Source organism: Sphaerodactylus townsendi, linkage group LG14, assembly GCF_021028975.2.
Source record: "Sphaerodactylus townsendi isolate TG3544 linkage group LG14, MPM_Stown_v2.3, whole genome shotgun sequence".
NCBI classification, from domain to species: Eukaryota; Metazoa; Chordata; class Lepidosauria; order Squamata; family Sphaerodactylidae; genus Sphaerodactylus; species Sphaerodactylus townsendi.
Genome location: NC_059438.1, coordinates 33,534,721 through 33,550,457, shown reverse-complemented (window position 1 = coordinate 33,550,457; position 15,737 = coordinate 33,534,721). Strand labels below are relative to the sequence as shown.

Genomic DNA, 15,737 nt, shown 5'->3' with positions numbered 1-15,737 from the left:
TGGGAGCTGACATTCAGGAGGTGAAAGCAATGGCCTTCTGCTGCTCCCATGCACCTGGTCTGCTAAGGCATTTGCAATCTCAGATCAAGGAGGATCAAGATTGGTAGCCATAGATCGACTTCTCCTCCATAAATCTGTGCTTTTAAAGCTATCCAGGTTAGTGGCCATCACCACCTCCTGTGGCAGCATATCAGCCAGTCACCTTTCTGCTTATACTAAAGCACCAAAATGGGAGATAATACATTCCACATACATTGTATTTCAAACCTTAATATAGATTAGTTAAAAATTAATTTCAAATGTCCTTTGCAGGTGGGAGATCAATCAATAATATCTATCCAGTTTCTTCTACAAGGCAAACCGAATTGGGGAAGCTGCACTATGAACTTCAGATGTTGAACATTAAGATATTTTGGGATCCTGTCTGCACGGCTACTGAGAGGGATTTCAGAGGGCATGAGACTACTGCTGAGTTGGTTAACAGCTGTGCTCTGTTGCACAATATATGCCGGCAAGCTGAGGGCAGGGAGAGAAGAGCCAATGTCCGTCTCATGGAAGCTCACTGCACAACAGACAGTCACGGAATACTGCAGAACAGGCTCAACACTGATGAAGATGGGCAGAAAAGATGCCATGTCGTTGCCTTGGAAGCTAAATACCATACAAGAGGTATGACAGCCCTCAAGCATCACTACAGAAGGCAGGGAGAAAGAGGCCGGCCATACTGTCCGGCAGTTGGGAGAAAATGAGTTTGAAGAACTAGACTGCTATGCTGAAAGCCGTGTCAAAGAGGGAACCACTGTAAACACATCTTCTGACCTACTTGTTCTATAAGAAAAGAGAACAGCCTTTTAGGGTTTTAGAGGTGATCAGAAAGTCCAGGCTCAAGAGAAGGCTTCTGCCACAATCAGTGTCCAACTGTCATCGAATGGGAAGAACACTCCCCTGGTTTTCAGCAAGGGGTGCAGAAGCTCTTGAAGGAAGCCGCAGACTTGGAAGAGGGCCCACTCCCCAACAGAGGGGAAGGAAGAGGGCAACCACCAGCCCTTTAGTGGGCCCAGCTTGCACCCATCCACATTCTTTGGGGTGGGGGTCACCAGCTTGCAACTGTGGTAGCTCCTGCCCTCCTTGCAGGGTGCCAACCAAGAGCAGCCCACTGTGATCCTCTGTGAAGAGATTGCATGCTGGGAGTGAACACTCTATCTGCGGCAGTTAGGCAGTTGGGCTAAGCCCTCACACTGAGGGGGTTGGAAAAAAACCTCTCTGGATATAGAGGTGTGCAGTTATGTCAGAACAGACTGTTTACGGTTCAGCTAGAACCAGAAATGTGAAACTAACGAACTGTAACTAAAAGAGTTACTGAGTTTAGCGTGTATGGTAACAAGCTCAAGCTTCAGATACATTATATTGCTCTTGCTTGTTTCTTGAGGAATATTTTACCTCTCAATAAATGAAAGATTTTTAAAAATTGGCTCTGAGTGCTTTGTGTCAACCAAATCAGAATCCACGCAGTAGCAGAGAGTTCCTCTTGCTCTACAGCAACCACCAGCCCTTTAGTGAGTCCAGCTTGCACCCATTCATAGTCTTTGGGGTGGGGGTGGGGTCACCAGCTTGAAACTATGGTAGCTTCTGCCCTCTTTGTGGGGTGCCAACCCAGAGCAGTCCACTGCGATCCTCCCCAGTCATAAACTGATCTGTGTAGCCAGCCCCTGAGATCACTCGGATAAGACTATTGTAAAAAGGAGGGAATAAATTGGAGGAAGAGGAAGAAGAAGAAGAAGAAGAGGAAGAAGAGGAAGAGGAAGAAGAGGAAGAAGAAGACGACAACGACACTGTGGTGTTAGTCTTACTGACAGTTAGCACAGACCTCACTCTTGAAACAAGATTATCTCTACCACGGTGCACTGCAAAACATTTTGGGGATCAGAAGGTTCTTAGAGCATTAGGTAACAACCAGAGCCTTCTCCAGATAAAGGCAGGGATTACAGTTCCATCATTCCCTGCTGGCAGGGGATGATGGGAACTGTAGTCCATAACATCTGGAGGGCCGCGAGTTTGACACCTATGCTCCAGAAAGAAGAGGTTGCAGCCTACATGGGGGTTGAAATGGAGGAACCAGAAAAGCAATTGTCTTTTATCTCACCATTGAAAAATTCAGGTGTGTGGGATTCCATGTCGCCTCTCAGCAACAGGGTATGAGGGAGTGATTTTTGGAACCACTGAAGAACAGATTCAATCCCAAGTGGGTCAGTATTGGTAAGAGACATGGCTGAGATATTGCTAGCAGATATCTGATATCAAGAGAGAAGCAGAGGGGAATTTCCACAGCTTCAGAGGAATGCTCAGAAGACGACTAATACTTTCTCTTTTCCTTTCCATCCCTGCCTAACATCAGTATACTATCCAGCTGAAGAAAAAGAAGAAGAGTTTGGATTAATACCCCACCTTTCTCTCCTGTAAGGAGATTCAAGTTGGCTGACAAGTCCCTTTCCCTTCCTCTCCCCACAACAGACACCTTGTGAGGCAGGTGGGGCTGAGAGAGTTCCGAAGAACTGTGACTAGCCCAAGGTCACCCAGCCAGAATGTAGGAGTGTGGAAACACATCTGGTGTACCAGATAAACCTCTGCCACTCAGGTGGAGGAACGGGGAATCAAACCTGGTTCTCCGGCACCAGATAAGCCTCCGCCACTCAGGAGGAGGAATGGGGTTCTCCAGATCAGAACCCACCTGCTCTTAACCACTACACCACACTGGATGAGTGCATGAAGATATGCAATACTTGGCCATGTTAGAGGCCACTTCACATGGAGGCTTGAGAAAGTTAGGATGGCGAGTCCCTGTAAGTCTACTTGCCAAGAACTGCCCTAGGTTGAAATTCAAGTTTTGAAGTAACTTCATATTGTGACCTATTATAAGACGACCCGACCTGCCTGAGAAAGCCAGAATGGTTCCCACTTCCAAGCTTTCTGCAAGCCATGCAAAAGTGAATTACTCAGGAGACCTTGCCGATGCCGGATGCAGGCAATAACCTGACTGTACTTCCTTTCTTTCAAAACCCCTGTTCCTAGATCAAAGTCTTGAACAATAAAGCCATAACACTTAAATAAGACCCACATGCAAAAACAGCTTCTTTCAACTCTTGTCCGCAGCCTCAAATGAGCAGCAAGATAAGTACATTTAGTTCCTTTTATAGGAATTAAACCCTTTGCTTTGAAGTTGCTCAAGAAAACATGGACTCTTTATTAAAACATGGCGCAATCCATTTTAGCCTCAGTTGGGACACCTAAGGGCTTCAGAGAGAAAGGTGTGTACCAAGATATGGACCAAGGAGTCCACTGACTGAAGGCGGCAGGGACATAGCTGGTCTGAATTCCTCAAGAGGGCTTGTTTATTAATCTATGTCAGGCAACAGATTTCTGTTGTGTCTACAACCCCATTGTTTATTATTCCGTCTTGTCAACCATACTGACTCTCTCTGCCTAATCCACTCTGAGTCCAAGCGAGAGAGGTAAAACATAAGTGACATAAACAATTTAAAATTTTTAAAAATCACCTGCTTGATCAAAACTTTGAAGGTGATCTTGAAATGGAGAAATAAATAACCAGAGCAGCAAGCTGTGTAACAGTGCGTCCTTCAGCTATACTCACACTGATCTGGTTCGTGTCATGATAAAAGATCACACGCCTAGATATTGTCAATTACTGTGTCTTGAAGCAGTTGGTCATGGAGTTGTTTAGAGAGGTGACCTTACACTTGGTTTTAAGTGGATGCTCAGAGCCTGATGCAAGAGGAAAGTGTTGCGGATTAGGAACAGAGATCATAGTGCTATTAAATTCAATCCTGACATGAACGCAACACTACCCAGATTATCCAACCAGACAATTTCGGGAAAGGAAATGGCTCAAAAATGAAATGGGTGAAAAACTGTGGCTGGAACTGTGAAAGAGGCAAATCCCTTCAGAATGTTTAGAAATCCTTTAAATCCACAATAATGGAGACTCAGATGGAACGTACATTGCAAACCGAAGGGGATGCTAGTATGATTAATAAACTAACAAAGCAAAGGAAGGCATTAAAGGATGAAGGCTTGCCCAGACAAGCTGAATGAGTGAAGCAGCAAAGGCTCTGGCAACACTCATGTTAACAGGCAGGCAGGCGATAAAAGAATGTAAGGGGCAGGCTGCTAAAAGTATCAAGACAAAAAATATTTTAGCATATCAGAAGCAAGAATTTCTCCAGAGAGGTTACAAGGCCCTTGGAAAATGGAGGCGGTGAAAGTATTGCTTGTTTTTTTTTTAAATAGAGCACTTTATTAGCTGTTAGCCATTTTGAAAGTTAATTTTTCACAGAAAATAGTGATAATAATACAATAAACAGCTGGATGAAACATAACATCTATACTGGTTCTGGTGGGTTTTCCTGGCTGTGTGGCTGTGGTCTGGTGGATCTTGTTCCTAAAGTTTCGCCTGCACCTGTGGTTGGCATCTTCAGAGGTGTATCACAGAGGGGAGTCTGTTCCACACTGTGTTCCACAAGATCCACAAGACCATGACCACACAGCCCGGGAAACCCACCAGAACCAGTTGTTCTTTATTGTTCTTGTTCTTTATTGTCTTATTGTATTGTCTGACCCAGCACAGCTGAAGTCTGAGAGACGGAGTGCCTCCTGGGAGATCAGCCCCACTAATCCACAGTAGTTCAGGAAGAAGGAAGTTCAGGAAAACTGGTTCCTTTGTTCTGACCAGAATTCTTCCATGTGGTTTAAGGCGGGGTGGGGGATTCTTCTCGTGTCTGTGTCGGATAAATACTTTCAAACCTTCCTCATCTGATGGAACTGGAAGATGGTCACAACTGTGCTAGTGGCATAGTGGTTAAGGGCAGGGGTTCTCTAATCTGGAGGAACCTGGTTTGATTCCCCACTCCTCCACCTGACTGGCAGAGGCTTATCTGGCGAACCAAATGTGTTTTCACACGCCAACATTCCTGGTGGGTGACCTTGGGCTAGTCACAGTTCTTCGGAGCTCTCTCAGCCTCACCTACCTCACAGGGTTTTTGTTGTGAGGGGGGAAGGGCAAGGAAATTGTAAGCCCCTTTGAGTCTCCTTACAGGAGAGAAAGGAGGGATAGAAATCTAACTCTTCTTCTTTATACCTATGATGATTGTTAATTGATTAGGAAAGGGCCTGCAAGTTTGCAAGAGTCTTAGTATACATCCAGTTACTTTCTATCCCAGGACAGGGCTGCTTCTCACCTGCAGGCAACCTGTTCCACCACCACCCCAGCACAAATGCCCACCCCACAACCAACAGCCCCGCCCCTGGACTTATCACGAGGACCAGGGACCTCTGGGAAGCCAGCAGCAGGAAGGAACAGGAGAGAAATGGCAGGAGAGCCTGAGCAACAAGAGTAAGCCTCAGCAGTTCCAGGGAATGGGGTGAAGGCAGAACAGCCCTAGCCAAGCTGCAATCAGTAGTCCACAGCAGCCTTAGAGAGTGGGGCAGGGCTGGCACAGCACCAGCCAGGCTGCAATCAAGGAGGCGGGCCAGTATGACCAAAGACCCACAGGGCAAAACAGACAGCTCACCAGCCATTAGGAGGCTGGAGCAGGGAGCTTCCAGGAGGGAGAGAACCGCCTGAGAGGGATAAAAAGGAGGCAGGGGAAGGAGGAGGAGGCTGGTGTGGTGAAGGCCTCAAGCTTGAAGGAGTGCTATTAACTACCTGACAGAAGAGCTTATGAACAAAAGTCAGAGTCATGTCCTGCTTGTTCCAGAAGGGTAGCTGAGTTCCTGTGAAGCCAAGGTGGCCTAACTTGCAGGGGTGGCTGGCAGAAGTAGCTTTCTATTATTGGCAGTGAAGTTACTAGAGTTTCAGACAGCTGGAGTTTCAGACAAAAGTCCAGGGGCTCAGCTCACAAGCTTAACAGGGGGACCCCAAGAGCATGCTTAAAATAAGCATTACCATCTAAAGGAGGCCTCCAAGAGACCATCATGCCCAGAGTCAAAAATAGCCTTACTGCTGCTAGAGATTACTGGACTATCTCTTAGAGACAAGAGCATGGCTTGCCACGCTCAAATATTGGCTGCGCATCTGTTTCAACCGCGATGCAGCCTCCTTGTCATATAAAGCCCTCAAGACTTCTTGTCACTTGGAATGGTGGGGCATTATAGAAACAAAAATCAACAAATTAGGCTACTCTTTGGATTATCTGGCCATGCTACCTTCTAAAGAGACTTTCCAGCTTCTGAGGAGAAGGTTGTTTGACCAGGAACGTCAGACCCTATTCGAAAAGGCTTCCAGGACTTGCTCTCCTTTAGCTCTAGGGCATCACCTACACTGGTAATAAGGGGGCTCAATACCTGCACCAGTATAACCGTGCCCAGGCTCCCAGTGGAGGCAATGATGCTGGCCCGTTGCAATGCCCTTCCATCAGCCGTATCGACAGGGAGATACATTAAAACCCCTTACCACCTAAGGCTATGCATATGCAATGGGAACTGTGTAAAGACTCTATAGATCATATTCTACTTTATTGTCCACTTTACACAGGACCTAGAGTCAAACACCTGTCACCTCTGCTACTCAAAAAAGAGTATGCATCTGACTTGCAAAAGATCACCTTTCTGTTGGACAGCTCCAGTAGTGATGTAAACGATGCAGTCACCAAATTTTTGGACCTGTATATAAAACAACGCTTTAGGAGCAGATCCTGAACATCAGCCTTCTCTACCTGTCCATTTATTTTAGCTTCCCTCTATTGGGTTAAGTGGATCTATGTATATAATGTTGTAATGCCATTAAAGGTTCTTTGTTTGTTTGTTTGTTTGATTACTGGACTGTCACTAGCTTTTGCAAGCGTCAGAACAGGGATGAATAAATCAGTGGTTTGACCATCTTTCAGATCTTCATTCTGTACCTTAGAGATGTTACTTGACTGATTCATAGAATGCCCCAAAGCCTTCTCGCTCTGAAAGAGAAGAAAAGAAGAGTTTCTGCAATGAAAGAGAATCCACTACCAAAATGTCTTCCACTTTAGCAAAAGCCATGGTCTCATTGGCCCCCTCTGCATATTCTGATCATTATTTATTTGATTTTTTTTTTACAAACCACACTCTTTCCTGGCTGGAGTCTAGCTCAGGACAGATGACAACAGTTAAAATGGACACACTTTATAAAAATCAAAGTTACCAACATAAAAGACGGTGCCCCCACAAGATTAATACCACTAATATGAATACATATGGGAACAAATACAGTTAGAGATCTTTGAGAGACTGACAAAAAATAAATTATGGAAAGAAAAAATGGAAGATATTATGAAACTATGGACAGTGTATGAAAAATGGATGGAAGAAGCCGGATTTAACAAAGAACTATGGAATAAGAGAATAAGAAGAATGAATCTCCTGCTGCTTGCATAAAATAACCAATAGAAAAGGGGGGGAGGGGGGGAGAAAATGGAAAAATGTATAGATGAAATGAAGATATTGATTGTAACAAATGTATGAATATTCTATACAATAAAAAATTATTAAAAAAATACCACTAATATTAGTTGCTGGACACTATCTGTTGTATATGTTATAATTAGTACGCTGTATTTTAATGGGGATTTTAGGAGCTTAATGTGAATAGAGCTGATTTATTTCTGTTTGTATATTGGTTATGTTGAATTGCTCTATCTGTTTGTTCAGTGCCCTGAGTCCTCCAGGGGAGGGCGGTATATAAACTCAATAACTACTACAACCACCACCACCACCACCACCACCACCACCACCACCACCACGCTACATTACAACTTCCTAGGCCTCTGGGTAAGGCTTGAATTATAATGAAGGCCAACAACCAGCTAAAGTTCTGGCAGCTGTGAAATCTACCATCATCATCATCACCATCACCATCGAAAATCAATAGGGAGGAAGCAAAAGAAGGAAAGGAAGAAAAAGAAGTGCCGGGGAAGGGCGAGAGGAGGGGAAACCTCTTTTTTAAGCATGTATCTCCAGCCTTGGATGAAACAGAGTTTAACTGTAAGGGTATGCAGGCTGCATACTAAATGACTGTTGCTAGCCAGTCCCCTGAAAATGTACCCCTAAGAATCTGCAGAGCGTATCTCTGAAACTGCCGCCTTTCTCCACTGAATGAGGCGTGGCTCCTACAAAATCTTAAGTCTCGCACCTTTTTTCAGAAGCAGGTAGGTTTGCAGGGGACACCAACCCTAAATTACCCACTATGGTGAGAACCAAAGCTGACGGCGCCTTGCAAAAATCATAGCCAGCCAACAGTTTTCACCTCCGGTGAGTGATAGCTAATTTGAATTTCTGTTTAACCCATAAGGGACCAGAGTTTTCAATCTCCAAAACTTTTCAACATCTTTTCCCCCATTCTGTCATTTTGTGGTGACCTCAACTATCTAAAATGTGAAGTCAGTGGGACAACGGCTGTGATCTAAAAACGGCTGGATCAAAGAAGCACCTGATTTTATTTTAAGATTAATGTTACTTTGATGTTCAGACATGCAATTTCTGAGCATCTTAGAGATTTTACCAAGAAATATCTTATGACAAAGTGTCACGGACAAGAGGCATTCCTGCCCTGAAGGGAAAACCAGCCACTCAGATGAGCCCACAAGCATGCAGCTACAGCATTCAATTATTTGAGAAGAGGGATGAGATGTTGGAAGGAACACAGGAGGAGAAGGAGTTGAGTTCTGCCTCAGGGGGACAGCAAAGACAGGTCTGACAGCAGAGACAGGTCTGACTCGGGAAAAAGAGCAGACAGGGTGACGGGTAACTCTGCCTGGCCGTGTGGCAGAGCGGTGAAGTTCTATTCTGGGAGAGAAGAGAGTGTCCAGTGGTTGGCTGTCTCTGGTGACAAGAAGATCTTGTACAATCTAGTCTGACTCTGGGGGAGAAAGGGGAGGCTGGTGTGAGTGGAATCCTGTGCGTGACAGAGAATCTCACCTAGTGGCTCATCAGTCAAAGTCTGCACTTGAAAGCACTGTAGAAAAGCCTAACTACTCTCTTGAAGTCATAACCAGTTGACATTTTTGTGTTTCAGCCAGGTTTCTATTGTGTCTACCTGGAGGCCTGTGTTGAGGTCTGTGTTGCTGGTTTGTTACTTTAAAACCAACTTGTAAATGAACAAATGTTCTTTGTTCTTTATATAGTACATGCGTTCATACATTAATCCAGCCTCAGTGATCTCAATAATCTCCTTGGGCACCACAAAACTTACCTCACGGCGGCGAACCCAAAGCCTATACCAATTACTGCGAACCTATGACATGTGTCAAAATGATTCAAACTCAGTTAAGAAAAACAGTTGTTGGGTATTGGTGAATGCTGGCGTGTCACCCAAAATATTGTGGTGTATCACCCTTTGATATGCCCAATATTTTGGGTGACATGCCAGCATTCACCAATACCCGACAACAACTATTTGCCTTAACTGAGTTTGAATCATTTTTGTAATTATTTGATGTTCCTTCATATAATACATAGCACCACACATGATTGGGACTGTGTTGTTTAAAATAAATAAATATAGAAAGAATTGTTTATTTATACGCCACTGTGAGCAGCAGTAGCGTAGTGGCTAAGAGCAGTGGCTAAGAGCAGGTGCACTCTGATCTGGAGGAACCGGGTTTGATTCCCAGCTCTGCCACTTGAGTTGTGGAGGCTTATCTGGGGAATTCAGATTAGCCTGTGCACTCCAACACACGCCAGCTGGGTGACCTTGGGCTAGTCACAGCTTCTCGGAGCTCTCTCAGCCCCACTTACCTCACAGGGTGTTTGTTGTGAGGGGGCAAGGATTGAGGGGGCAAGGAGATTGTAAGCCCCTTTGAGTCTCCTACAGGAGAGAAAGGGGGGATATAAATCCAAACTCTTCTTATTATTATTGTTGTGTGTGTGTGTGTGCGTGTGATCTGCTAGCAGAGTCAACTTAAGCAGTTTCAAAATTTTTGACACACTGAGCCCACAAAATTTGCCATCACTGGCCTATACAACTGCTACCTGCAGAACACATAGGAACTGAAGGGAAAGTTTATAGTTCAAAACAAGCTTACAGCTCAAAACTCAGGAGTCCGTGTGCATCCCCTCAGGAGGAAAAAGGCTTGTCACACAAGGCATTTTATCATTTAAACAACTTTGTCAAAACTGCAGGTGATAAAATGCTTAAGACTATATTGTTTCTTCTCAAAAAGATGAATAATGAAACTTTTCATACTGTATGTGAATTTCCAAACAGCAGTTTCTATAGGGGAAGTGTCCCTGGGTAAACTAGATCCTGACAAGACCTACTGGATCCTGTCAGGCTAAGAAGTAATTCCATGTATTATTATTAGGTATTAAATTTATATTTATTAAATATTATTTATTAAATTTGTTATACTGCCCACCCCCGAAGGGCTCTGGGCGGTGTACTATTTGAGCTCTCAAATTAAACATTTTCTTAAATGAGACCATTTTTGTCACGTATGGTGGACATTAGGATAGGTGAGGAAGGCGCCTCAGAGCCCCTCGGTGCCAAATCGGGGACCCCTTAACTGGGCTGACGGGGTTGAGAAAGTTATGTGACATTACAAACACAAAGACTGGTGACTGATCCAGTTTCAATTTCACTGTTCCTAATCCATACCAGTAAACTGGTATTCAACAGTTCTACATATGATGTTGTGCAAGAATTTCACCGACAGGCAGCTGTGACAATATCAATCATATACTTCAAAGGTAAAACAGCATCCTTAGACACTTCTTCCCTGAACGTACACACGATCAGCACTGACACAGTCAACAATCTTTTCTGCTGCACAAGAACACCCAACATGTTTGCCCAACATGTATGCCTCCGATCTAAGAAGGGCTATCTTGATACAGGCAGACCAACCTTATGGACTGGGCTATAGATAAGTTCCTGTTTACCGTCTTGCTATGGAAGTGCCAGACTACAGAAGTTATCTGCACACTTGTAAATAAGAAGAAGAAAAAGAAAAAAAAGAAGGAGGAGGAGGAGGCCAGGCATTGCTTCTCATGCGGCTGCACAGGCCCAGGAGATGAGGAATTGGCTCAACTAGCCCAGGTATCAAGTTTCTAAACCTAAAATGAAGAGATCTTGTCTCCAGTTCCACTCCACTGCAGCTAACTGAAACAAGATCCTTTAGTGTTAACAGGGAAAGGCAATCTAGAACTAAATCAGTAATAATAATCACTGCCAGCAGCAGCAAAGATAGAACACTAAAGATTTTATTCTTTATGCCAGCCAAAATATTCCTGCCAAGTATCTTCATGCATGTAATGATCACAGGAATTTCCCTAGTCAACATCTCCAATTTACTGAGAGCACAGGGGCAAGTCTTACGAGGACAGCCTGGTTAGTAATTTCAAGGGACGGGAGGAGCTTCCCACACTGGTAAATGTTTGTCCAGCAAGTTGATTATTATCAAACACAAATTTCATAAAAATAATAATCTAGTTAAAAGTAGAGCCATCAAATACAAGTTTAAATCATACAGAAATTAAAAATGTCTATGTCTGTGGTCGCCCTGCATGGCAAAAGGGAATTGGCCCTTGAATGCACATCAATCAATCAATCAATCAATCAATCAATCAATCAATCAATCAATCAATCAATCAATCAATCAATCAATCAATCAATCAATCAATCAATCAATCAATCAATCAATCAATCAATCATTATGGTATAGACCAGGGGTCGGGAACCCGCGGCTCCCGAGCCGCATGCGGCTCTCCCCTGCCCATAGTGCGGCTCTCCACGTGGCTGTCCCTACCTGGAGCTTTGGCTGAGCTCCCCGCCGTTTGCTTACCCGGGGGGGCGGCCGAGAGTTAAGAGCTCAGGCAAATTTTAACGAGGAGCAAGGCAAGGCGGTGGGCGGGGAGATGGCTCCTGGTTTGCCTGCCCCTTCCTGTGGCCTTCCAATCCCATTGGCTTGTCTGGGAGCAGCCGGAAGTCCCAGCCTGAACGAGCAGCCGCACCGCGGCGCCAATTTAAACGAAGCGCAGAGAGGAACTTTCGAAAAGCCAAGACGAGGTGGAGGTAAGGTGGGCGAGGCTTACCCGAGCCGGAACGGGGAAGCGGCTCCCAGCCTGGCTGCCCCTTTGAGGGCCTTTTGAAGCCGCTATTTCCGGGAGCGCAAAGCGTGCAGCCATAAGAAGCAGGCGGGAGGGAGAGAGAGACTGCCTCCTGCTTCTTTGGCCCCGTGAGCTGGGTGGGTTGGTGGCCGCATCGAGGCAGGGATCGACTCCCAGCCCCTCGAGGGGCCTTTGAAGCGCTTCGGGAGTGCAAAGCGTGCGAGCCAAAGAAGCAGGCGGGAGGGGAGAGAGAGAGAGACTTCGTCCTGCTTTTGCAGCCCGGTGAGCTGGAATTGGGTTGGTGGGTCAATCGAGCAGGATCGAGCTCCCAGCCTCGAGGGGCCTTTGAAGCGCTCGGGAGCGCAGCGTGCAGCAGCCAAAGAAGCAGGCCGGGAGGGAGAGAGAGAGACTGCCTCCTGCGCTTTTGGCCCGGTGATGAGCTGGAGTGGGTTGAGTGGCCCGACCCGAGCAGGGATGGAACTCCCAGCCCTGCGAGGGGGCCTTTGAAGCGCTCAGAAGCGGCATGGCGTGCAGCCAAAGAAGCGAGGCGGGTGGGAAATGCAACAGCTCAAAGATGACGAAAGCTTACAGTCCTGCTGAAAGATGAAGGTGACATCATACAGTCCCGGGATTTGCAGACGCATCGCGCAGAGGTTCCAGGGCAGAAGCCCCATTAACCAGTGTAAAATAAATATTTATACAGATATTTTGCAAATATTCCTTTTCATTTGTTTATAGTGGTTTTTTTCCAATTTGTTTTTTAAATTCAGGTCAAGGCTCTGTTACACGCTTTGAAGACCCAAAGGCGATATGAGGATTTGAAAGAGACCTTCAACTCAATGTGTTTTTTTGTTATTTTTTTAAGTTCAAAATGTTAAAAGTGTGTTCTTTACATAAATAAAAAATATTTTTCTCAGTAGCACTTCATGGATTTCATAAGCAACACACTATAATTGCTTTATACAAAGCATAAAGGTAAAAAACCAAAATACACAGTGCTATCTTCATTTTAAATGTCAAAAAGTATCTGCGGCTCCATGAGTTTTCTTTTCCGGGGAAAATGGGTCCAAATGGCTCTTTGAGTGTAAAAGGTTCCTGACCCCTGGTATAGACCAGCATAAGGTAAACAGAATCTAACTAAAGGATAAAATGTTTTAAAATTGAAATGTACCTCTAAAAGAATCTAATGGTAATAAAAAACTGGAAACATAAAAAATACAGAAACAAAACAATAGGATAAAAGTCTAAGTATTAAAAAGGAATAGAAGCTTTTAAAAAACTGTCTACAAAGGACTATAAGAACTGTAGGAGCCTAGGGGAGCAATAAAATTGGTCAATAAGTGGCTATAAGTATCAGATCATTAAGCCTGCTTAGTAGCACAGAGCATCCTGAAACATATCTCAATAGCTACTGCACAAAACATGGCACCGCTGTATGCACATCAATAGGACTCCCTGGTCCTCACTCTGGGACAGCGGTTCTAGAACTCCTGCGTTTCACGTCACGGGACTCTCCGAGGGCTGCAGTATCGGCCAGTATTTCTTTCCTGTTTCCATCTGTGGGTGGTATGGTCTCAGAGGGCTATGGCTGCATCAGGAGACAGTGATTGGCTATACTCCTATATGTTATTCATTGGGATAGCAGAGTGCTTTCCCCTAATTGGTGGGTGTTATCTGCTAGGGACTCCAGCACACTCGCTTTGAGGCCTCAGACTCAGATTTTCCCTTCCGTGGAACGGCCACAGGATGACAACCAGCAATGTCTGTGCTGTGGCAGAGCTCTGTCTGTGTAGCTACACTGGGGGGGGGGGGGGGGGATGGGCATCAGTGGGTTGGAGCCAAGGTCACACCTGCACTTGCTGTTACCTGGGCCTGTCTGTTTTCTACTGCTCTGCTTGTAACTAGTGAAATATGCATGCCTCACTCCTTCCCCCCATATCCTGGAGTGGGGAGTGAGTTCTATCACTGCCTTGGGCAAGAATATATAACAATACTGTCTTCACACTATCTTATGCAGGCTGTTGTGGGAACCAGTGGGAGGGGGAGAACTCCTGAAGGGGAAATGGTTGAAGATATATATATCTGTTGCAAAAGCCCGGGTGCCAGCTCTGGCTTTTTGCAGCGAACGTCCTGACACAGTTCAATAAAGCTCTTGAACCACTGCTGAGTCTAAATTATTGACTGGAGGAACAGACCCTTACAAGAGGGGGCACTCAAGAAGACACTGTATGGGTGGGGTGGTTTTCCCAACTTTTTGTTTCTGAAACAACTTGTAACCAGCTACATTGTTCTACGCAAAATCTAAAACTAAAACCAAAATCCATGTAATAGTGTTGTTGTTTTTAAATTGGACCGAAATGACATAATCTTTCAGTCTAGCCTACCTTGTGGAGTTGTTGTGAGTGTAAAGTGGCAGAGGGAAAAATGATGTAAAAAAACCCACTGCGGATTCTGAACAGGGAGAAAAGTGGGATGTCAATTAAAAAATAAACTCTCCGTTGGGCCAGATATTTGAAACCCACTGTTTTTTTTCCTCTCACACAGACTCAGATCCCCGGTGGAAAATTTCAGCCTGGAATCCACTGACAAGTAACATTTCAGTCACATTTAGGAAAGTGCTTTTGGGTACTCACCATTAACATATCAACTGTATGGTTTCCTCACTCAGGCAGATAACCAGTGGAAGGCTAATCTTGACATACATGTATAGCAGGCTTTGTCCTATTGGAAAAACGGTTTTAAAGCAGCCTTCAAGCACAGTCAGTAATCAAATTTAACAAGTCTTCTCCAAATGAATACATTTTACATTTTCCAGGTGACATTTCATCACACCTGGCAACAAAAAAATTGCAACACAAGATGCATTTCCCCCCTCTCTCTACATACAAACACTCCTTTGTATGTGGCGTAGTGGTTAAGAAGAGCAGGTGCATTCTAATCTGGAGGAACCGGGTTTGATTCCCCGCTCTGCCGCCTGAGCTGTGGAGGATTATCTGAGGAATTCAGATTAGCCTGTGCAGTCCAACACGCACCAGCTGGGTGACCTTTGGCTAGTCACAGCTTTTCGGAGCTCTCTCAGCCCCACCCACCTCACAGGGTGTTTGTTGTGAGGGGAGAAGGGCAAGGAGATTGTCAGCCCCTTTGAGTCTCCTACAGGAGAGAAAGGGGGGGGGATATAAAATCCAAATCCTTGTTGCTACTTCACTGAACATAAAAATTATTGTCTATAGTTCAACAGATTGCTTCATGCATCCTCATCCTGCTTATTGATTTATTAATATTTACTGATTTTAATTTAGTCATTCATGTGTAACTAACTGTATTCAGTTACGGAATTCAGAGAAATTTTGCATTTTAGAAGACTGCTCCCTGCACTGAAATGTGCCTGCGATACTGCTGTGTAAACCAGCGGGACATGGTGAGGGAGCAAGATTTGTTTTGCATGTCTAAGCCCATGTTGCCAAAGAGATAAACATTTTTAACCTTGGGAATCTCTGTGCCCTGGGACTGCCAACGGATGAGCAGATCCCAAAGGTCAGGCTTGCCTATCGCTGAGAGGACGCCAAGAAACACGAGAGGCTGCAGATTAACACCCTGCAAACCACTTCAGGGCACGAAGCAGATTTGCAACAGGTGCGATAAAATAATCT

At 44.9% G+C, this 15,737-nt stretch overlaps 1 protein-coding gene across 5 annotated transcripts in view; it reads right to left on the bottom strand.

Annotated features, from left to right (window-relative positions):
• Positions 1-15,737, bottom strand: part of LOC125443560 — a 54,474-nt gene that overhangs the window by 14,678 nt on the left and 24,059 nt on the right. For 3 of the 5 annotated variants that reach the window (XM_048515766.1, XM_048515768.1, XM_048515765.1), the window contains exons 3-4: positions 14,721-14,808; positions 6,915-6,965 (exon numbers count right to left, since the gene is read on the bottom strand). In XM_048515766.1, coding sequence (XP_048371723.1) covers positions 6,915-6,965; positions 14,721-14,729 — 60 coding nt within the window. In that variant the 5' untranslated portion in view covers positions 14,730-14,808. The remainder of the gene's footprint in view (positions 1-6,914; positions 6,966-14,720; positions 14,809-15,737) is intronic. The other 2 variants (XM_048515770.1, XM_048515769.1) reach the window with 2 other exon arrangements.